Genomic DNA, 23,849 nt, shown 5'->3' with positions numbered 1-23,849 from the left:
GAAAGCTGTGGCTGAGCCAAATGGTTGTATTTCACTGGGAAATAAACAGATGGAACAGACAGATGGGAGAACAAAGCTATATATATTTATTTTTTTTATTGCACAGATATTTAATAACCAATAAGATGGGTCCTGGACCACAAAAATCTCGGGCATGTGTTGCCATGGCAATGTGCACACAATTCCAATGAGATGCAGGAAAGAAATCTTTTGTGTTGTTAGGAAGCCCTCTAAAATAAAAATAAATGAGACTTAAATGAGTGATTACAGCTGCCTCAAGGAACACCTGCTAAAAGCTCTGGGTCAGACCATCTACCAGACTATGGTGGTTATTTTTTTGTTTGTTTTGTTTGGTTTTTTTTTAATGCAGCAGTGTCAGAGTGTCCTTTGGAGCCAAAGCTGAAGGGCAGGAGGAGGAAAGAGTTGTTGTTAATTATTCAGATATCAGCCTGGGGACACTGAAGTCTGCTCAGGCCAAAGTGGGTTAAAATTTCAGGGCTTAAATGACATAAAAATAGCAGATATATAGAGATATGAGCCACTGCCTGCCCTGTGTTGACCTGATATTGAGCTGATAGCTGCAAGTGGTAAAATGGTGAATTTAGTTCTCTCTAAATTTTTCATAACTGAAGCCCTGGGAGAATACAATGGGTTGGATGATTATGTTTGTAAGGCTGCAACATTGGGGCTTGTTGGAGCTTTCATGTATTGCCAACTATCCCTGTGAGAATAGGATAGAAAAATTCAGTTTCACTATTTAATGGTCGTGGTGATATCACAGAATCATCCAGGTTGGAAAAGACATCCAAGATCATTGAGTCCAACCTGTGCCAAATCCCCACCTTGGCACCCACACCAGAGCACTGGCCAGTCCTTCCTTGGACACCTCTGGGGATGGGGACTTCACTACCTCCCTGGGCAGCCCCTGTGAAGCCTGACCACCCTTTCCATGAAGAAACCCCTCCTGGTGTCCAGCCTGAACTTTCCCTGGCATAGCTTAAGACTAAGTCCTTTCATCCATCTCAGTCTGTCCTCTCCTGTATCTGGGCTTGCTGGACTCTCCACAAATACATTCCCCAAGTGGCCAAATCTCTCTTTGTTTTCCCCTGAAATTTCACATCCCATCAGTCCTCATAGAAACAGTTCTTGATCTCTTTCCTGAAAAACTTGTTCTGCATATGCCACAGATGAACCACTGTCACAAAGTCTTTGCTTACTCGAGTGTCTTTCCAGAGTTGGATGGTATTCAGGGTCAGTACAGTTTCTTCATTACTGAGCATTACCCTGAGTCCTAAAAGCAGGATTCTGAACCTGCCTTTAGGTTCTGGCTGTGGTAACATCTAAGATGCCTCAAGAGGTTCTCTGAGTCTCTTACACTAGTGCTGTGATGGAGCTGACAGGGAGCTTTCACACAAATTAGTTGTTTCTGTTGTAGGAAGAACTGGAACAAAATGCATATCAACTGGGACAAAACCCACATCACAGAATCATTAGGGCTGAGAGGGACCTTCCAGACCAACCTCTTGCCCAGGCAGGGTCACCTGGAGCAGGTGACACAGGAACTTGTCCAGGTGGACTCAGAATGTCTCCAGAGAGGGAGACTCCACACCCTCCCTAGGCAGCTTTTCCAGAGCTCTGCCAGCCACCATGGAAAGTTCTTCCTCATGTTGAGGTGGAACTTGTGTTTTAGTTTATGGCCGTTGCTCCTTTTCCTGGTGCTGGGCTCCACCAAAAAGAGTCTGGAACCATCCTCTGGACATCACTCAGGAGCTTTTGAGCAGTGCCAGCCCTTTCTGGTCAAGGAAGGGAACTCTTCAGGAACCACAAACCATCTGCTGTCCTTAAAACTGGCATTTGCTCACTGGGAAGTGGATTGGCACCTGCCTGGGATCAGATCCCTGGGCACTGAACCTTTTGGTGTTGCCATCTGGGAGTACCAGGAGTACCTGCCTCTGCCTGCCCTGACTGGAATTGCAAACCAAGGAGGCTGGTGTAGTTTTTATCCCTATTCTTTTTCCCTGCACATGGTGGGAAGCAGGACAGTTCCCAAGGCATGGATTAGACATGCCACACATCCCTAGGGGACAGGGGGAGGCAGGCAGCAGCCTGGCTGTGGGGATGCAGGCAGAGAAGTGATGTTTATTCAGAGCAAGAAACCAAGCTCTGCGTGGGAAGGAAGCTGTGAAGTGTGATGCTTTGGGTGGATGAATCCTAGGCAGACTTTCTTAGAATAGACCAGTTGGAGGTGATGGGAAATGAAAGCCATGGATGTGGGTCTGCCCCCCACTCCCAGCAGGGCTGCCAGGGCTGGGTGTGCATGATGCACACGAGTGGTGGGGCTGGGCCATTTAGCAGGGTCTCCTCTCCTGCTTAGTGCCTCAGTGGGCCCCTTCCCATCACTCCTGGGCTCTGCAGACATTCATCCACACACAGCTACTCCCAGACCCTCTGGGAGCCAAAGGGTTGTCTGAGCTTCAGCAAACCCAGCTGCTGGGAAGTTTCACACTCTGCTGATCTGCTCTGTGGCTGCTTCCATGATGGAAAGAGGGAACTGTTGGCTTTGTGAACATATGGCTGCTGGATGAAAGCCCACACTAACTCCCCAGTGGAAGCCACCCATTGAGCCATTCCTTTCACTTTTCCAAGACTGTAGAACACCTTTGTTGCAGAAGTAAGTTTGTGTCACTGCACCCAGGACTCCTGTAGATTTCCAAGCAACAGGAAAATCTGTCAGATAAACCACCAGACATTTTTTGCAGGAATTTTCTTCCTGGGAAACCCAGCACACTGAAGGAGGTGCCAGGTATGGGTACAGAAAAGTAGGACCTTTTACCCTGGAAAGCAGACTGGCATCATCTTAAAGATGGTCAAAAAATTAATGATCTCACTGCAGGAACCTAATAGCATCGTGCAGAGCTGGGGGTCTCTCACCCACATAGCTTTTTCCAGTCCAGAACCAGCTTGCTTCCCTGTACAAAACAGTCATCAACAGCAGGCCCTCCAGGATTTCTCTGGGTCTGGGGCTCACAGCTTGCAGGCTGAGAGAGTTGGGGTAATTCAGGGTGCTCTGGAGAGGCCTTAGAGCCCCTTCCAGTATCCAGAGGGGCTGCAGGAGTGCTGGAGAGGGACTTTGGACAAGGGTCTGGAGCTACAGAACAATGGGAAATGTCCTTAAGCTGAAGGAGGGTAGGTTTATATTGGCTATTTGGAAGCAATTCTTTACTATAAGAGTGCTGAGGCCCTGGCACAGATTGCTCAGAGAAGCTGTGGCTGCCCCTGAATCCCTGGAAGTGTCCAAGGCCAGGCTGGATTGGGCTTGGAGCAACCTGGGATAGTGGAAGGTGTCTCTGACCATGGCTGGGGGTGAAATGGGAAGATCCCTTCCAACTCAAACCATTCTATGATAGTGTTTTCTCACAAAATTTCATGTTACAGGCTCCTTAGGAAAACTGAAAGAATTGTTCTGAGAAATTTCTTTAAAAGCTGACTTGCCCAAATGTAAATGAACTAGCAACAGATGGAATCTTAGAGTTCTGTCGTGCTCTTTGTTTCACAGACTGCAAGGACCAGTGTTTAATGCACAACATGATATTATCACTCATTTATCTTAATAGAGAAAATTATCCAAAAAAACAGAGGAGAGAAAGGAAGGAGAGGGAGAGGGCTCATGACTATTGGCAGCAAATTTTAATTTGAGCTTGGCAGATGAGAAGAGTTATTCAAGGAAATCTTGTCAATGCTTGCCCTTCGCCAACCAAGGTGAGCAGACGGGTGTGGAAATTGCTTCTTCTTCCTCATGGCAGGGCTGACCAGCACACAGAGATAAGAATGGGCAGACAGGGTCCAGCTCAAGGGTTTGGGGCTCAGCACTGCCTGTGGCACTGCTGCTCACTGAAGCACATGAGTAACAGGGCAGAGATGGATGGCCCAGCTCTGCTTGTACAAGTTCCTTCAGCAGGAAAAGAAGATCAGGGATTGTTTTACAGCTGAAAAGTGCTGGTGAGGAGATCTTAGTGAGGGCCTCTCACCCCACATGGAGTCTGTCAATGGCTTGGGTTCCACAAACAAACAAGGGTACTGACATATATCCCTGCCACACCTGCTAATTAATCATCTCTTTTCAGTTCCACCTTTCTAGTTCTTGAATAGTGAAGCACAGGTGGTATTTACCTCTTCTAGGCCTGGGGCCCTTTGTGTGTGGCAGTGTGGAGAAAGATGAAGATCTGGGTGCTATCCCCAGGCTCTGTGACCTCTCACCCCTGCTCTCAAAGGACCCATCACAGTGATCCCTGATATTGCTCCATGCTCCGTGTCCAGAGGCTGAGCTCCAGGGCCCACTGAACAGCTCAAGAGAGGGCTTTGGCTCCAGGCACAGCTCAGCCTCAGCTCCTGCTCCCTGGCACCTCTTGCAGATGCTGTGGCCTGGATCTTACAGCACAGAGTCATTCCCCTGGCGCCAGGTGAGTACAGCACAGGAACAAGTTTCTTTTCTACTGCCAGTGCTGACTCTGTGGGTAAAAGAAACACAGACTTGGGCTAGCATTGCTTTTGTGCACTCCCACATATGTCTTCCTGCACAGCAGAATAATGATCAGGCTCTTCTAGGGAGGTCTGAAATACCTCCTGGGCTCTTCTGCCACGTGGAGGAAGCTGTGAATCTGCCCAGCCCCTGTGTGTCCCACCGTGCCTTGCTCCTGAGCCTCTGCATGACTGTGGAGTGACCCAGGGAGGTGGTGAGGGCAGAGTGTGTGTTTAACCACGAGCACGCTGCCCACGGTTACAGGTGTCTGCTGTCCAGAGGGGATGAGGGAGCTGAGCCTGCTTCCAAAAGCCTCAGAGTATTCCTATTCCCCCACATACCACTCTGTGACACAGAGTGCAAGCATCCTTCTGCTCCCTCCACAGAGTCACCCCATACAGGCAGGAAAGGTCCCAGTCTGGCTCCTGGGGGGAGCAGGGAGGATGTTGGAACTGTAAATAGAAAGTAATTTCCATTTCAATGCTCCTGCTCCAGTCTGGGCCTGGGTGTGTGGGCGCAAACCAGCCCCTCTCTGCCTCTCTATGCTGCTTCTCCACAGAATTTTCCTGTCATTGCATCTGTCCTGTGTCACCTCCCTATCTGCCCACCACTGTCTCTATTGCTTTATTCTCCTGAACTATCTCTAAATGAGGCTTGAGTTGCTCCTGCAGGGTTTTAAGGAGGCAGCAAGCAGAGCCCAGCACACCAGCCCAAAGCAGAGCTGCTCACCTTTCACTTGTGGTCTCCAGCTCCTCAAGGCAGGGAACCTGGCAGCTGCTGTGCTGAGCCCTTTGGGACTCCCTAAGCCCACGGGGACTCCCAGCTCACAATGGAAATGAGACCAGTTCCTAACTCTGTCACCTCGTGTGACACTGATTTTTCACCAACCTCTCAGAATTCAGTTTCTCTTATCTTAGTGTCTTAGGTTAGAAATGCAAGATGTGGCTGGGGGTGTGTATTCCATTGCCATCTGTTAGAAGCGGGACAGTTGTCTTCTGTTAATTAGGCCACCTGTTAAAACCAGGCAGGGCAGTTTTCTTTATCTCTCCCACAGCCAATCCTCCCTCCAGGAGATCTCTGCTGTCCATGGCCAGTGAACGTCCCTGCATGGCTGAGCAAAGTCCATCATCCCATGGGGAGATGCTCCGCCCAGGGCAGGAGCCAAGCATTCCTACCTGGATACAATCTGAGCCTGGAACACCCCAGCAGCCTTTGGCCACTGCATTCCCAGAGGAGCTTTCTTCTGCCCTGCATTCCCAGAGGGAGAGCAGGCCCATCTCCAGCAGCCCTGGAGCTGCAGAGGAAAACTCCAGCCTTGTGCAGGATCCCTGCTCCAGCAGAAGCACAGCTGGCACTGCAGGAGGGCTGAGCCCCCATGGGATGGGACTGTGCCACCACCCTGACCCACAGGGAGTCAGGGCATGTTCTGACTCTGTCAAGGTTGTTTTGTATTACTGCATTTTTTTTCCTAATACAGAACTGTTATTCCTATTCCCATATCTTTGCCTGAGAGCCTTTTAATTTCAAAATTATAATAATTTGGAGGGAGGGGGGTTTACATTTTCCATTTCAAGGGAGGCTCCTGCCTTCCTTAGCAGACACCTGGCTTTTCAAACCAAGACACTTAGGAAAAGTGCCTCAAACACCAGTGATCCCCGCTGCTCAATGCCATGTCCTTGAATTCAGGGATCTGAATTCAGGGATCCCTGAACTCAGGGAGGCTCCATTCATCACAGGCAGGGATAGACAGGAGAGCCTCCGAGGCCATGTATCTGTCCAGCCCTTCCTGTCTGTCTACCTGCTGCTAAGGCAGACGACTGTGAGGTCTCCTACTGGAAAAACAGAGGGAGAAGGGGAGAATTGCCAAGCGCAACATGGCAGAGCAGGGGGCAGATCTCTATCTGCTGTGTCAACAGCAATGTCCATCACTTCTTCTGCACCAGGCAGGCTGAGAAAGGAGCTGGATCCTGGCAGTTGAGATGGTGGCAGAAGTGTCTCCTCCTGCCAGGGAACAGAGCCCAAGCATGGGGCAGCAGCCACCCACATGGGCTGGTGGGTTCATGCCTGTGTCTCTGTGCAAGCTGCTTCTGCTTCCTCCGAGGTACAACCCAAGGGACAGCAGTTCACAGTGCCCAGCTTCCCTTTGCTCCCTTCTCTTGCTGAGCGTGGTCTTCCTGCTGAATTTTCGCTGCATGTCAGGGATCCAGGGCTCCATCACTCACTAGTCCAACCCTCCATAACACTGCCATGATGTTTGTGCCCTAGGAGGGGAGGAGAGAGGTCTCTTGCCCAAAGATCCTGAGTGCAAAGGGGGAGAGGCTGCAGCACATCAAGGAGTTTCATGGAATCATGGGATGGTTTGCATAGGAAAGGACCTGAAAAACCATCCAGTTCTAATCCCCTGCCATGGGTAGGGTCACCTTCCACTAGACCAGGTTGCTCTAGGCCCTGTCCAACCCATCCTTGTTTCAGAAAGACTTTTATCAAAACTCTGACTTGCTCAGGGTCCTCTCTACATGCAGCTGGCATTGAGCCCACAGAAGAAGAGCCAGGACTGTTCATCAGCTGACAGGAGAATCCCCAGACCAAGCTTTCCTGGCTTATCTGTCTCTTTGGGGCAAAAAGCCCTGCGTGGACCAGCACCACTGCAGGATATTTGGAACAGGGCTCATAAACAGGGAGCTCTGCAAAAGCAAACATTCCACTCAAGCAGCTGCCCACTTCCAAGCCCCCTTTGGCATAAATGTCTGTAGGAGAAGGCTTTGATGAAGGTCAAAAGTATCAGAAAGCTGGGGGAGAAATGTGTGTGAGGTGGTCAACACCTTGCTCCACCTTCTGCTGTCTCTTCAGTTCTGGAGTGTGCTGGCAGCACAACCCATCTCCAAACACCGCCTCCAGTGCAGGAGACAGCAGAGGAGGAAACATGGAGGTGACAAAAAAACCAGCATTTGCTTTCTTGGCCATCTGTCACAGTGTTGCAGCCGCCTTCCCAAATGCATCCCAGCTCAGCACCAGCTGGGAAAAACACGGAGTTATTTTGGTTCAGCATCATCCAGCAGGAGCAGATCCCACAGAGCACAGGGCTGTTCGGTGTTGCACTGGGACCACTGGCTTCATCAATGGGACACGACACAGGATGCAGGTGCCCCATGCACCCCAAGCCACCCTGGGGTTCAGTCACTGCTGCAGTAGCCACCAGTAGGAGTTTGACTCCATGATCTTTGTGGGTCTCTTCCAACTCAGCTAATTCTGTGATTCTGAGATCTTTACTGTTCCATGTCCAGCACCTGCAGCTGCTCCTCCTCTGCCTCACCGACCATCGTGGTGAAAAGTTGGTTTGTTTGAAGGTTTGACCATGGTCTGGGTGCTGTGGGCAGGGACATACTGGGCACTGCCAGAGGAGGATCCCATGCTCTCACTTGCCTCCCCTGTGATGGAACTGGCAACAAGTGGATGCTCTCTGTGAGTCAGGGCAGGGAGCAGATCCAGACAGCTGAGGACAAAAAACCCCTCATTATCCAGCCAGATCAGCTCCCTGATCTGCCTCACTGATGGACTCAGGAGAGGGGATGGAGAAGGAAACCCACTACCCACTATCTGCACCAGTGTGGGGTCATGCTTCACAAAATCATTCAGGTTGGAAAGATCCTCTAAAACCAGTGAGTTCCACCATTAACCCAGCACTGCCAGATCCATCCCTAAACTGTATTCCCAAGTGCCACATCCACATATTTTGTGAACGCTTCAAGGACAGGGATTCTACCACTGCCCTGGGCAGCTTGTGACAGGGCTGGACAACCATTTTGGTGAAGAAATTTTCCCTAATATCCAACCTAAAAGTCCCTGGCACCATTTGAAGTTGTTTCTACTTGTCCCATTCTTTGTTCCCTGGGAGCACAGCCTGATCCCCGCATGGCTGCACCCCCTTGTCAAGGAGTTGTGGAGAGCCAGAAGGACCCTCTGAGCCTCGTTTTCTCCAGGCTGAGCCCCTCCAGCTCCCTCAGCTGCTCCTGTGGCTCCAGACCCTTCCCCAGCTCAGTTCCCTTCCCCAGACACACTCCAGCCCCTCAATGTCTGTATTGTCACAAGGTGCCCAGAACTGACTGCAGCATTCAGGTTGCCTCAGCAATGCCCAGTTCAGAAGGATCATCCAGGAGATGACTGGGATTCCAGCTGGCTGATCCCACAGTCAATGCAGGCAATGATGCAGCTGAGTGGGTCTTTGCCCCAGGAACTGTGGCACACTCAGAGCCTGGCAGGTTCTGCAGACACAGCTTGAGGTGCTGAGAGCCACTTTCACCCCAGCACAGCACAAAGAGCTCCCTGTGTGAGCCCTGCACCTCTGCCAGAGCTCCCTGGCCTTTGGGAGATGTTTCCCTCCAGCCCTGCTCTGGGCACTCTTTCTGCATCACCTTCACATTTTCCTGGTCACAAGGCAGCATCCCCGGAGCAGACTGGGGCTGGCAGAGTTTTGACACATTTCTGGAGGAGCACTAATAGCACAGAACTGGAGGCTGTTCTGTTGGAGGCCTTTGGCACCTTCCATAGTCATTTCCCAGGCAATTTATTACCCGGCTGAAATTATTCCTCAGGGAACGAGACAGGTCATTTTTTTCTGTTGAGTTTGGAATAACTTGCAGGAGACCCACACAAAACAATCTCTGACAAAAAAGGCTTAGAATTAGTTCCTCTGGGATATTTTTAAGTGGAATCATCTCCTTGAAGTTGTCGATTCACAGGATGATTGTCCCAGGGACAAAGGGAGCAAATTTGAAGGAAAATGGGAAAAAACCATGAGGTTGGGGGAAGAAGAGCATTTTGACATGAACTAAGTGACAAGGGCCAATTCTGTAATAGAAGTTATTTCCTTGTCACAGTGCAATGAATGGGGACTAAAAGAAGGGAGAGAAAGCCTGAGAAATGGCAACACCATGAGGCAGCTGAACTATGGCAAAGCAAGCCAAGTTTTATCACGAGAATTTAATGTTTTGTCTCTTTCTGTTTATTTCCCAAGCTCCAAAATAATCCATCAGCAGGAAAACCAATGCCACGTCCTCCCACCATCTCTGCATTGTCATCCAAATTCAAAGTGGGAGTGAGATTTCCCAGATCCAGTGATCTCAGCAGTGAGCTGAGCTACACTGAAGACAGCTTTGAGTAAGGGAGCAACAGGTCTCATGGAAGGTGCTTTGGGCAAGGCATTTTTGACTTGAAGGTGGCAGATTTGTGCCATGCTGCCTGTGTTTCCCAAAAGTACCTCATCCCACCCAGAAAAGAAGAGTGAGGGAGAAGCTGCCAGAATTCAAGGGGCTTCTGCACAAGGACTGTTTGATGGTTTGCGCAAAGGAGACCAGAATTACAAAATCACAAAATCACAGACTGCAAGGTTGGAAGGGACCACAGGGGGTTCATCTGCTCCAGGATGTGTAATATGTTTGCACATCCCTACACTGGGAGGAGAGGTGTGAGAAATGCAAGACAAGATGAGAGACAGGATGAGAGTTTGAAATGAGCCCAGAAAAACAGAGAAATAGCCCAGAAATGCGCCTGAATTAGCCCTGGAATGGGGTTCACTAGGAGCAAAGGCAGAGCTCTGCAAACCTGCCATGGTCATCAGCTCCATGAATTGTGGGTGAAGTACAGCAAGCCAGGCACAGGAATGGTCCTGGGGTTTTAGTAGATCCAATCTCAAGGAGAACTCTTCTAAAGCTATTTCTTGGGGAGCTTGAGAAATACCTTTTACAAAGTTATAGCCTTTCCCTCCTCTTCCCTACAGCAGGCAGGAAGCCTGAGACATTTAAATTAACTGTGCACATGGCAAATTCCTAAGCAGCCAGAGGTTCCTGTTTCTTGTGCCAGAAGTGATGCCTGGGGGCTACTTGGTGAACCAGGGAATAACCTGAGCAACATGGAAATTATGTTTAGTGTTAGTTTACTATGTTGGGTTTTTTCCAGGTTCTCTAATCTGGGTCACAGCATTGCTCCCCTTTGTGTGGGATTGCCAGGTTGGCAGCAAGTATGCAGGAAGCTGAGGATGCTCTAAGCTGTTCTTGCCATGACCTTTAGCAGATAAAAGCCCAGTCCTAAACCATCCCCTCCTCCAGAAATGTCCATAACTGTGGGGTTCAGCTGGGCATTCCCATCACAGTGTGGAGGGCAGTGCTGATGCTGAGCTTTGGCATCACTGCTCTTCTATTCTTTCATCTCACAACCTCCTCATATGAGGAGGGAGCTATAAAAAGGGCCTTTGGCCCACTACATCCAGTGGGCAGCTGGGTTTCTTTGTGTCTTGGTGCCAAGTGTTTTTCGCCTTCTGTCTGTTAAAGGGTTACCCAGTAAATACCTGGCAGAAAATAATTGGAGCCATTAGTCACCCCAAAACCCTGAAATAAGGCACCTGCAGGCAGAGCCTGAGCCTTTTACAGTCACTGTACCTGTGGAAATTCCTGTGCACATGAGATTCTTACTAACTTCTCCATCCCATCAGCCTTTGCTGAGTCAAGGAGAAGGAGCCTGGGTTTCAGAGAATCACAGAATGATGAGGTTGGAAGAGACCTCCAAAGTCACTGAGTCCAACCTGTAACCAATCCCCACCTTGTTACCCAGACCAGAGCCCTGAGTGTCACGTCCAGGCCTTCCTGGGACACCTCCAGGGATGGGAACTCTACCACCTCCCTGGGCAGCCCCTTCCAAGGCCTGACCACCTTTTCCATGAAGAAATTCTTCCTAATGTCCTACTTAAACCTCCCTTTGAGGCCATTTCCTCTTTTTCTGTTGTTCCCTGGGAGCAGAACCTGACCCCCACCTGGCAGTACCCTCCTATCATGGAATTGTTGATTAGACAAATTGTTGATTAGACAAAATTCTGGCAGAGCCAGAAGGTTCCCCCTGAGCCTCAGTTTCTCCAGGCCTGAGCCTCCTTTTCTCCACCTCCCTACCTGCCCTCCCCACCCTCCCTCCAGCTCCCTCGGCTGCTCCTGGGGCTCCAGCCCCTTCCAAGGTCTTCCCTTCCCAGCCCCTCAATGTCCCTCTCACCATGAGAGCCCCAGAACTGAACACAGAACTTGAGGTATGACCTCAGCAGTGCCCAGCACAGGGGAGCACTCACTGCCCTGGTCCTGCTGCCACACTATTTTTGATACAAACGATTTTTGTTGTGGGTCATCCAGCCATGCTGGAGAAGTCAGCTCCAGAGCAAAGTGCTCTGAAATCAGCACCTCAAACACATGAGGATGAGTGGGCAGAGCCACCTCTACCTCTGTGAATTGTGGTCAGTGGAGGGAAGTGCTTTGAAATTGCTTTGCAACCCAAGGAAAAAATCAGATGTCAGGTCTTGACTTGCAAACAGAATTATATAGGGCTCCCTGCCATAGCAGAGCTGCCTTCTTTCTTTTTCCTTCCCAGTCATGTGGGAAGCACATAAAACTAGAAACTGTTTTAACCCCAAATCAAAAGAAATATCCCTAGTGATGCAGCCCAGGCAGAAGGAGGTGTGGAAAAAACCCCCATGACCTACAGGAATGTAAATGTAGTCAGTGCTCCCCTTCTGCACCTTTGCCCAGCCCAGGGATCATCACATTTCTGTACAGATTTTTCATCTCCTCATTCCTTGTTTCCCCAGGAACTTTATAAACTAAGTAATGAAATGCAGCCACCTGGCATACAGCACACTGCCAAGAGAGAAGGGAGAAGGGAAACTTGAGCCAAGGATGCAGAGCAAGTCCAGCATTTTTCTAGGCATGATCTTGCAAGCGCTGCAATGAAAAGGACATCATGATGTTTTTCCTACCTTTGCAACCTCCCTGAACCATTCCTGGCCACTGGGAATTGCCATCTGTACCAGAGACCAAGCCTTTGCTCCATGAAACTGATGTGGAGTCTCAAAGGGACTTGCTAGAAAAATTGTGTGCACCTGGGCAAAGCAACCTATTTCCTGAAGCTCCTCAGCCAGAAAGTGCTTCACTTTTTCTAATCAACATTTGTGGTGGAGATGTTTAGTTTCATTCATGTGAAAGGGAGCTCCAGCAGAGCCAGAAGGCTCAGGTTGTGGCAGGGATCAAGGAAAATTAGGGAAAATATTGGAGACTAGGGAAAATTTCTCCATGGAAACAGTTGCCAAGCACTGGAACAGGTTACCCAAGGCAGTGGTGGAGTCACTGTGCCTGAAAGTGTCCAGAAAACATGTGTATGAGGTACTTGAGGACATGGTTTATTGATGAACATAATGGTGGTGCTGGTAGATGGTTGGACTTGGTGATCTTGGAGCTCTCTCCAGCCTGAACAATCAATTCTGTGATTCTATACTAAATCTGTGGGTTGCTACCAGAAATCATTGCCAAGGCTGATCTAGAAGTGTCACGGCCACCTCCAACATGCAGCCTAGCAGTTTCCTTCAGTCCAGGTCAGGTCTGACCTTGAACCCAGAGCTCCTGGAACACCCCCCAGCTGAGCAGAGGGAGCAGCACAGGAAGGAGTAGAGATGAGCAGCTGGTTCAGCACTGACTGCTCACAGCCAGACTTTGAGATCAGTCAGCTGCCTGCACACTGTGGTCATGATGGGGGCAAGAGGAAATGAAATCCCTTGTTTTTTCCAGCTGTGACCCTCTGGCTTGTTGCAGATGTCCACGGGTATGTCCTGTCACACGGGAGTGTTAGCATGTCCTGCCGGGGGTGTGAGACTTAGTGGACCATGTGCTCCCTGGTTTGTGAAATGCAGGATGAGGCAGGATGAGCCTTGCTGTGGCCATGAGTCAATAACCTCCCTGGCTTCAGCCTGAGGGGTTTGAGGCCTTTAACATCTCTCTGGAGCTGAGGAGCTGGGCCCTGCAGAGCATGGCAGAGCAGTGGGGAGCAGCGCTCTGCTTCCAAGCTGGTCCTCATAGCAGCTGGCAGAGCACACACCAAGCTGCATGAATGGCTGCTCTGGGAATTCATTGCGACCAATTAGTCTGATTTTCAATTATCTGAGAGAAAGAACTTAGCTTATTAAAGTCTAATTACATTTTGACTGGCTCTTCATCTGTCTTGTCCTATTAAACCTGCATTTGGGGATGCAAGCAGGAGGGGAGCACTCACAGCTGCCTGGAAACCTGTAAGATGGGAATGCTTGTGGGGCTTTCCAGAAAGGATGACTCTGGATTTAACTCTGCATATGTGACAGCTTGAGCCATGCCAGAGCAGAGAGTCAACATCCAGCACCAGTCAGGCAGCTGCCATGGAAAAGGAACAGTGCCCTGGGCTTACTTCATGCACACCTTGTTTTCCTGGAAGATGCACAAGCACCTGAGTCCACCCTCACACGCATGTGTACTGGCTTCCAAAATCAACACACACCAAGGCAACAAAACTGTTGCTCTTTCATGGAGAACCAGAGTTGTCTGACTCTGCAATTCCAGCTCGTTTTCCAGAAAGACCACTCCAGTTGCCTGATGCCACAGGGGTAGATGTTTCTCCTTGTTTATTTTTCTTCTCCTTTTCTTGCTTATTGTCTTGCCCATCATTTTCAGTGTCCCACATGCAGTTAGATGGAAGTGGTAACTCATTGTCCTCACAGTATTGATCTTTTCAGAAGTGGAGCATCACAGGAAGGCTGATCTTGTCTCCTTTCCTTCTAGAGTCACTCCAAAAACCAGAAGTAATGACACATGTCAGCTGTCACAGCTGGTGCTGCTGAAATTCATAAACAGCCATTGAGCCCACATGGAAAGAAAAAGCAGATCCAGCTGTGGATTCTGGTTCTGAGTCCACTGGTCTCACAGCTCCCTGCTAGGAGAGTAAATTCAGCTGCAGAGGTGGTGTCTTCAAAGGCTGTCACTGGGGCAGGAGAGCCCCATTCCTCTGAGATGACATGTTCAGGCAGGTCTTATTAATTCGAAAAAGGGTATCAATTTGATTTAAATGCTGGTCCCTAACTGCAGCCCAGCAGAGAACACTTTACTGTGCACATTCCCAGCTTAATGCCATGGTCTGACAAAGAGTGACAAAACTGCTGCCTTCACCTTGAAGGCACCTGTGACCTACAGCCAAGATTGCCATGCAGACCTATCTCTCAGAAAGACATTTTTACTTTGTTGTTGATTAATCTGCCTTAAATTATTGCTATGAAAGTGTCATCCCCACCAATGAGCTTCTGGCAGGGAAGAGAGCTGCAAAGGCCTCTCTGAAGCAAGACTTGTGTTTCATGTACAACCTGAAATACATGTAGATGAACAGCATCTTTCAGATCAGAGACAGTCACTTTAGATACATGTTTATGTCTCTGAGTGTTGCCAGTGCCTCCACCACTTCCCTGCACATTGACAGTGACAGTTTCAGGGATGTGCCAAACCATACTCTTTGCTGGCAATGTTCTGATTTTCTCTTAACTGAAGTTTCCATAACCCTGTGCTCATGGAACAAACAAGTCCAAGAAATTGTCTGTCTCTAAAATCAGAGGAGCACAAATTTTGCCAGATTGATGGGGAAATGCTTGGCTAAGTTGTCTTAATGGCAGAACTAGTGTGAAGCCAAAGGTGTTTCCAACAGAAAACAGTTTTTAAGGCTGTTGAGGTTTAGTTCTTCCCTGTGTTCACTGTTTTACAAAGACATATTCTCTGGACTAAAATTAAATGAGGTTTTCAATCCCTCATTCATACTTAAGAACACTAAGTTGGATTGAGGAAGCCAAATAACTACTTTAAAGGCATCTATACTTGCAAAATCTAATGAGACACTCCCTGTGCACAGGCAGCAAAGCCCAGAGCAATGTCCCTGAGTCAGGTTGGGTTGTTGGCACAGGTCTGAACCACACCAGGACCATTCTCACACATTAACAGTATCATCAGTCAAGTTCCCATGCCCAGAAATGTTCCTGGTGTTCTTCATCTCTCTGGCACAGATGGACTTATAAGATCCATTGTATTCCAAGGATGGCTTTAAATGCTCACACAATCCCAAAACTTCTCTGGTTTGGCAAAATCACATTCATTTGGAAGTAAGCAGCTTTCTTTGCCCCAGGTTTTTGGTGGGTACCAGGTGCTCTGCAAACCTGAGTAGAGAGCAAGCCCAGTGCCAGGCTGGCAGCTCCAGTCAGGCTCAAGGATGGGGCCAGGGTGGGGCAGGGAGTCTGAGGAATTCCATGCCAAAATGGCTTCAGCAGCCTCAGCAGCAAAGCAGCTGGAAGACACTGAAAGAGGGAAACATTTCCCTTTCAAACAGAGAAACTGGCAGGCAAAGTCTCCAATAAGGCAAAGCTGGCTCTGAACTCTGTCATTGTTTGGCCTCAGTCTCCCTTCAGTCTCTGATGGCATCAACTTGTCCCTCTCTGACAGAGCTAATGGACTACAGAGGCTTTATCTGGAGGCTAATGGCTCTTGCACAGTCGATACAAGAGACCCATGCTGAGGGTAGTGGATTTATGGAGCGATGTTCCTGAGTAACGGCACTGCAGATTTCAAGCCATGTCTCTGTTATAAGTGAACTCAACATGCACTTCCTCAGCTTTCTCCAGAGAAAACAGGGTCTCAAAGCTGCTGCATTAACCAGGACTGAATTAAAATTCTATATAAGCACCAGCTGGACAGACCTCATACACTTGCTGGTGGCTGGAGCCACTTGTTGGCTTGGGAGGGAAGGTGGGAGTGCCTTTTTGCCCACAGCTAGGAGAGAGACACAGGAAATTTCCATCTTGCTTGACAGATGCCCCTTTGGAGAGCACAGCAGCCTGGAGACCTTGCCAGAGCCCAGGAAATATGTTCTCTTCTTAGGTCTGTCATGGGGATTTAGAAAAGTGGTCTGTTACCCCTTTCCAGCCTCCAAATGCCTGTCTTGTCTTGGAGCCCAGCTTTGGGACATCCATCACTTAGGACGTGGGCAGGCTGTTACCTGGGACCACAGCACCCTGCTGTGGGCCCAGCTAGGATCAGGGATTGTCCATCACTGCTCCCTTGTGTGTGCACACCTGCAAAGACAAGAGTGTCCTTCCCTTTAGCCAGCCAGGGACACACCTGGACCTAGGCTGGAGGTGTGGCAAGGAGCCAAGGTGGTGGCAGGCCATCACCCCAGACCATGGGAGGGGTTCAGCCCCTCACCCCATCTAGCACCCAGTTTAAACCTGCAGAGATCCACTCCAGCTATTCCTCAGGCTTTGCAGGGCAACATGTGTCTGGAGCAACGTGGTTCCCTCCACCTATCTACAGAACAAACCCAGCACTGCCAGAAAAGAGACAGGAAACTGCTACTTATCTAATTTATTTCATTTTACTTCTTTTTTATTTTCTGGGCTCTCAGAAATGTGTTCAGTCTGGATTGAGGTTACAACCTGAGTAATGCCTCCCTGCCTAAAAACCACCCAAACTGTTACCATAACAACCTAACTCTGTGCTTTATTACCATGGCGATTCTCAGGAATTATTAAATACTCTGTATGCTTGGTGCAGGTGCTCTGGTGCATCTGATGCCAGGCTCAGGTTGGGATCCTTCTTCCCACCACAATCTGTCTGTCTGTCTCATCATGTTTAACTCTTCCATTCCCTCAGTCCAGACTGCCGAGGCAGGGGAAAGAGGTGGGTGCCATCTGGGACTTTGGTGTTTTCCCCACCACAGGGACATCTGTATGACCAGTCTTTTCCAGGTGAGTCAAGCCACCTCTATTTCTGCAATTGTACAGACAGTGATTCCATAAGCAGAGGATTTCCCTTTGCTGGCAGTTCAGCAGGGGAAAATGCTATCACTTACATTTCTCCGCTGTCTCCCTGCTGCCTGTCTAGAAAGAAAAAATTTCAGCTGGAACAGAATCACAGCAAGGGGGGACCAGCCCAGAGACAGGCAGCTGTGCCTGGAGGAGGATGGTGAAGATCCAGGGCAGGTTGCTCTTGGTGGGCAGGACAACTTGACTGACCACGGAGTCACAGAGTCAAAGAACCATTAAGGTTGGGAAGGACCTCTGAGACCATGTACTGCCTGAAGTCGTGGACATTTTCAGAGAAGGGATGCAGATTAGATGGACCAGTGACTCAGACCAGTGTAACCAGTCCCACGAGCTTGTGTTCCACTGCTAGGAGGAGATCTTAGATTAGACTTGATGGCTGGTCCTCAGTCTGTCACTGATGTGATGATCCATCTAAGCACATCCCTTCCCTCCCTGTCCCTCCAGCAGCATCTCTCAGTCATGCTTGAACAGCTACTGGCACCCCAGTGGCACCCTGGAAGTTACTGTGCTACAAGTAACAATTACAAAAAAAAAATTAAAATATAAATAACAGTTCCAAAAAAACTGTTTGAATTTTCTTGGGAGCTGGTAGGCACTTGTGAGCTTATGCTAAATGAGTAGGTGTTAGATGAAAAACTACAGCTGGTGGGGAGAGGCAGCAGAAAGAGCCCTTCAGTAGCAACTTCATCCTCCAGCTGCAGAACTCATGTCTCTGGGGCAGGATAGCTGGGTTTTCAGAATCTGAGATCACAGCTCTTCCCCTGAGATCTGGGGAGCATTGTGGTACCCTCAGTACCTTCCCTTATGCAACCATGACTTCACCTCAAGATTGTCTTTAGACCCATAATCTCTCATCCAAGGTGTTCCTTCATGATGCCAGTCTTCTTTTCCACAAATAATTCCTCCTCAGTGGGGTAATCAGATTTTTATTGGGAATCTAATTGGATAAGGACATGTGCAAGTGTTTTAAGTGTCTTAACCCTGCACAAGGAAGGCAGACGCATATGAGGACACGTGCTGTATGGCAAAGGTGGATGGTGCCACCAGCTGCTTCCTCTGAGGACCCCCAGGTGGTGGATGGACTGCAAGAGGGACCAAAATTCCAGCTGAAAGCAGGATGGGATGGGAGTTTGGTGAGTGCATCTGGGTTATCTTGTGACAGCACAGCAGCCTGGAGATGTAGATACACCTTTAGGTTACAAACACGAGTACAGCCCAAGTATTTGCAGAGCTGGGTCATTGCATGCTTTGGGGTTTTCCATGTCTTACCCTCATGTCTGACCAGACTGTGCTCCCGCAGTGGGAGTGGTCTGCACTCTAGAAAAGAGACCATGGAAGCATGGAATCCCAGAATGGTTTAGGTTGGGAGGGATTTTAAAGCTCATCCAGTTCCAACCCCTGCTGTGGGCAGGGACACCTTCCACTGTCCCAGGCTGCTCCAAGCCCCGTCCAGCCTGGCCTTGGACACTGCCAGGGATCCAGGGGCAGTCCCCGCTGCTCTGGGCACCCTGTGCCAGTTTGCATCCAAGGCACCACTCCAAGCAGTCTGTTCCAGGAGATCAATGGCCACAACAGCCCTTGCAGCAGCACGGACCAAAATCCCCTTCCAGGCTGCTGTGTGAGGCCACTTTACATGGGGCAGCAGGGCAGCAGACCCTCTGCACTGAGAAGGTGGCTTAGGTCTGCAGACCTCCAACTTCTCATAAAAACCAGAGCTGCCTATTCAGCTGTTGCACTGGCATCAACAGGACATTCAAGAGTTTTGAATTGCAAATTCTGCCCCTGCTGCCACGCTGCCACTGTGCTCCTAAGGCTGATACATGCAACAGGTCAGTGGGAGCAATCAGAGACAGCACTACACTGGTCCTGCTCTGTGGGGACCTTGAGAAGGTACTCAGCAAATTATGATTAATTACAAAACATTCTCTAATCATGTTTTTCCCTCTGGAAAAGGCAGAGATCTGTTCCTCTACATTTACATCCAAGTGGCTCAGCTCATCAGCTCCTCCAGGATTGCTTTCCCACTACAGAAGTGAACCCAGCAGGAATATTGTTGGTGCAACAAAACACAAATTATTTCTACCTCACACCCACAGCCAGAGCTGTAATTCCATCACAGAACAAAGGTCAGGAGTCTTTCTCCTCTCACACAATTCAACTTTGACAGGTCATCAGCTAGAGGTTTTAACTCAAAGGCTGAAATCTTGCTTTGCAGGAGGCACTCAGAGCGTTTTTATGAGTCTCTGTTTCAGCACTGTGCAGGTATTCAACACGAGTCTGCAATACACAGTTCCTGATTAATTCATTTGCTAGTGGAAAGTGATACTTGCCTGCAAAAAAATTATAGTGGTTTCTGCTTAAAGAAATACCTCTAATTACACTTCATTTCCAGGTGAAATTATTATACCTGGAACTAGGATTGAAATTCCTGAACTACACACACACACAGAAATAATAAAGACAGCACAAAATTCTTTTGAAACAGGTTGGTTTTTTTCCTGAATGTTCACCAGTTTTCAAAAATTACAAAACCTCAAAGACTGTAACAATGTAGCACTTGGAAAAAGAGGCTGGTGTGTACAAAAACAAGCATGCTTTTGTTTTAAGGGTGGAAAGGGGTTTATATTTATCCGTGTTCTTTTCTTCCTCCACCAGAGTGTAAAAGAAGAAAGTACCAGTTTATTTAACAGGTTAGGTCATGAAAATAAGGAACAACATGCTTTCCCTGTTACAAAACTACCAGAAGATGCATGCTTGAGGTCCAAAACACAAGACACTGACATTTTTTAGCATGCAGACTTTGTTTTATGACCCACACAGCGTTTCCCTTCCCCTGCCCCTCTCAAAGATGAGGTCTGTGTCCTGTATTTTGCTGTCCCATTAGTTTGTTCTTTTGTTTTCTTTTTGTAACGACTTATTTGCCTTTTATTTTTTTAGCCCTGAATCCCAGGTAGCGGTATCCAAGGTAACAGCAGTAAGGAGTCCAGATCTCCACACTATCACTGTTTCTGCAAGTTTCATGCAAAACTTAAGCCATTTCTGCGTGCAACACAATGCTGGTCATTTATTGTGCTTCACACAGCTCTGGGGTGGTTTTCCCATTCGCCACCACATTTTGTTGACTGGGAAGAACAGATTTGCTTTCCCATGGACACAGACAGACTAAAAGGCCCCTCCTCCCCTTCTCACTCCCCCCAGTTGCCCCAAACACATGGGAATGTGCATCTCAACACCAGGTCCATACAGTTCACTTGCCTACAAGAGCCCGGTGGCGTCAGTACAGTCCCATGATTGCAGCGCCCACGTCCTTGGAAGGTCTTCGGTCTTTCACCAGAAAGTTAATCATGCTCTCCGACTTGATGAGCAGGTTGCAGCCCAAAAAGAAGATGCCAAACATCACAGTCAAGGAGAGGACACAGAGGACAGCAATCTGCACCACCCTTGTGATGAAAAGGCTCCTCTCATCGGGTGCCAGGACCAAGGAGCCGCCATCAGTTGCCAGCACCGTGCTGGTCCCATTGCAGCAGGCCATGAGCATCCCCAAACCCTGAGTCCTGTTGGGGTCAGCTGCCTGCTCCAGGAGAGTCTGGTTGAAAAAGGATCCATTCATGGTCTATGTGTGACCCCAAATCTTCAGGAAAGGTAAAAGGGAAGCTTGCTGTCCCCCTGTCCACCTGTCACAGGCCACAGCTCGGCAGCTCCAAACAACCTCCTGCCTTTCCTCTCTCAGTGCCCGGGATGGAGTGGGAACTTCTTCAAGGCTGTGAGCAGGTGGGAAGCCAGTCCATGCAGCCGACAGATGTCTGGATCCCAGATCTCTCCTGGCAGAGCATTAGCACGAGCCCCCAGACAAGCAAAAGGAGAGAGAGAGAAAAGGAAAAAGGGATTTGGGGGAGAGGATGGCAGCCAGGGACCCCCCCATGCCCCCTGCCCTCACAACCTGCCCCCAAAACAGCGAAGCAGTGCTGCCAGATCCCAGGGTTTCTCCTGCTGAAAGGAGAGCTGGTGTCTGCCAGCTGGGAGCTCCACAAATGCAAGTTACAAGCTAAAGTCTTCACCGTGCTCAAAGAAAAAACAGCAACTCCACCCCCTTCCAGCCTCCCCCCAGGCCCGCCTTCCTCCCCCTCCATGTTCGCCCTGCTGCCCACTCCTTCCCCATGCTGCACACCCCATCTCTGCCCCAGGCGGGGGCTGACCCCTAAAGCCCTGCAGAGTGGCACCTGGCTCATCCCTCCCTCCAGCCCTCCCACCTGCTCCCAAAAGCATCCTGCATGGTGAGTGTTCATACCAGATTGCTGGCAGGTCCCTGTTCCCCCAAAGGCTCCTGTAAGCCTCAGGTCAGCACTGCTGTCACCAACCTCCTCTTGCTGCTCTGTGCCACCCACTCCTTCTCTGAGCGGCGTGGCCCTATCTAGCCAGTCCACCCCCAGCTCTGCCTGGTGATGCCTGTCCTGTGCCTCCAGAGAAGAGCTGGATACAGCCCCTCTCTGCATCCTGTTCCTCTGGCTGGGGGCTTCTTCCTCCAGGCACATGGTCTCCCTCTCCTCCCCTTCTCACTTTAGCTCCTCCAAAGGGAGGCACTGCACCCTGATCTCTGCTCTGTCCCCAGCTTTGGGTCCCACAGCAGCATCACTGCAGCATCCAGGGCCAGAGCATCACAGGACCCTTAGCCCCACCAAGGCAATTCCAGGGGAAGTTTCACCATCACTCCCTTCTCTGTGTCTGCATAAGCTTCCAAAGTGACACCACGAGTCAGGGTGTCCAGCTTGTCAGGCTTATTCCTACTCCTGCTCATCCCAGGGCTGTGCCCACAGAACTGTCATGTCCAAGGTTTCTGGCTTTGCCGATTGGCATTTGCCTGGAAATCTGTCTGGATGGCCCAGAGTAGCAGATCACCCCCAAAGTACAGTGTGAGGACTTTGCCCTGGTTTATCCATGTACATACTGGCTTGTTTCCTTTGCCCAGCCTTTGAGGGGATTTTAATCAAACAAAAATGAGGATTGATGAGTTGTATCTCAAGTTAGGAATGTGTGGCTGGCTGAGGGTGGCAGGCAGCTTGGCAGGGACAGTGTCAAGTGATCTTCCTTTTGGGCAGCTGGGATCCTCTGGTCTGCTGCTGTGACTTTAGGGGCTCAGACCTGTTAAGTTCAGTGTTTACTTCTTGCTTTTTCATCCTTGTTCTGGATTTAGCATTTCTCTCTGGGCTGCTCCCCACTCTGCTAGGGCAGATGCAGCAGAAGTTATTCAGGAAGGAGGGGAAAACCCTGATCCAAAGAGCATCTGCTTGTGTTTAATCTGGGACAATCCCACGGGAAATCAGAGCATCCCCAGTGCCCCAGCCTGGCACTGGGGATCCTCTCCCTGCATGCTCTCAGACTGAAGGAGTTTCTGCTCCCTCTGGTGGCTCCAGCTCCAGCATCTCCTCTCCCAGCACACCCCAGCATGGATTTGGGCTGCACCCATTGCTCCTGGGTCACAGCCTGTGGTGATGGGTCAGCCAGGGCTCCCAAACACTCCCCTGGATTCTGCCTTCATCCCATCAGGGACCCCAAAATCTGGAGCATCCCACTGCCTATTGTGCAGTTCCTGGATGTAACATTGTGGAATCTTGGAATGGTTTTGGTTGGAAAGAACCTTGTGTCATTCTAACACCCTGTCATGGGCAAGGATATCTTCTGTTAGACCTGTCCAAACTGTCCTTGAACACTTCCAGGGATGGGACATTCACATCCCAGCAATGTTTTTAGGATGAGCAGCACCTTTTGCAGGGAAATTCCATCCAAAAATCTTGGATTGAGTTCACTCCATCCTTGTTCTCAGACAGGACCAGCCCAGGAAGGTGAAGGCAGGTCAAATACTTCATTTTGTGACTTTTTCATTTTTCTTTAGCGTTTTTGCACCATGCTGAAAGTATCACAGCCCACACTGGGCAGGGGATTCCAGGACACACAGAGCAACATGTCCTTTGGGAGCAGCAGCACTTGTCAGTTTGGGTAGCCAGGAGCTGGGCAGGATGAGTCCCTGGTGAAGAGGGCCTGGGAGATGGATGGCAGGTTGGGTCTGGGGGTGTGCAGAGCCAAACAGGATGCCATAATCCTCTCTAGACAGTTAAGACAAATCTTTCTTTCCACGAAACACTCAGACACAGTCACAGGATGACACAGTGCAGCACATGCGGACTGGCAACCGTGTGGGCAGAAAGCCCCACATGATGGGAAAGGCCATATAGGCAGCATGTCCAGGCAGGAAAATAAGGAATTTGGGTGCCCTAACACTGGCTGATAGGTTCTGCAGTGAGATATGGCTCCAGGATTTGAAACAGGGCAAGACTGGAGATGCCCAAAAACAGGGGTGGGGTTTGTATTGCTGTCTCAGGCAAGGTATAGCCCTATTTGATAGTGCATGAGGGTTGATGGGCTTCTCCCCTTTGCCAGATCTTCTTTAACAAGCCCTAGGAAGGGAGTTGGATCCCAGGTGGACAGTGATCCCCACTGAGGAGGACAGCAGGATCCTCGAGGTTGGTGGGGCAGTGTGGAGAAGCAAAGAGGCACCAAAACTTCTTTTAAAGCCAAGGAAAGTCCCCAGGCCATGAGGAAGAGTCTGTATCTCTATCTCATTTTCACAAAACCTGTTTCCTCTTG

At 49.6% G+C, this 23,849-nt stretch overlaps 1 protein-coding gene across 1 annotated transcript; it reads right to left on the bottom strand.

Annotated features, from left to right (window-relative positions):
• Nucleotides 1–20,481: 20,481 nt before the first annotated feature.
• Nucleotides 20,482–20,817, bottom strand: RPRML (reprimo like). The gene has a single exon (XM_064399603.1). It carries the CDS (start codon nt 20,815–20,817, stop codon nt 20,482–20,484), a length of 336 nt encoding a protein of 111 aa, XP_064255673.1.
• Between the last annotated feature and the right edge of the window lie 3,032 nt (nt 20,818–23,849).

The sequence above is a fragment of the Passer domesticus genome, chromosome 27 (assembly GCF_036417665.1).
Source record: "Passer domesticus isolate bPasDom1 chromosome 27, bPasDom1.hap1, whole genome shotgun sequence".
In the NCBI taxonomy this organism is placed as follows: domain Eukaryota; kingdom Metazoa; phylum Chordata; class Aves; order Passeriformes; family Passeridae; genus Passer; species Passer domesticus.
The sequence above is the reverse complement of the archived record's forward strand: the minus strand, read 5'-3'. Positions and strand labels throughout refer to the sequence as shown.

Bases quoted from the DNA above. Each gene is read 5' to 3' on its own strand.
- RPRML (XM_064399603.1), bottom strand. From the start codon at position 20,817: ATGAATGGATCCTTTTTCAACCAGACTCTCCTGGAGCAGGCAGCTGAC.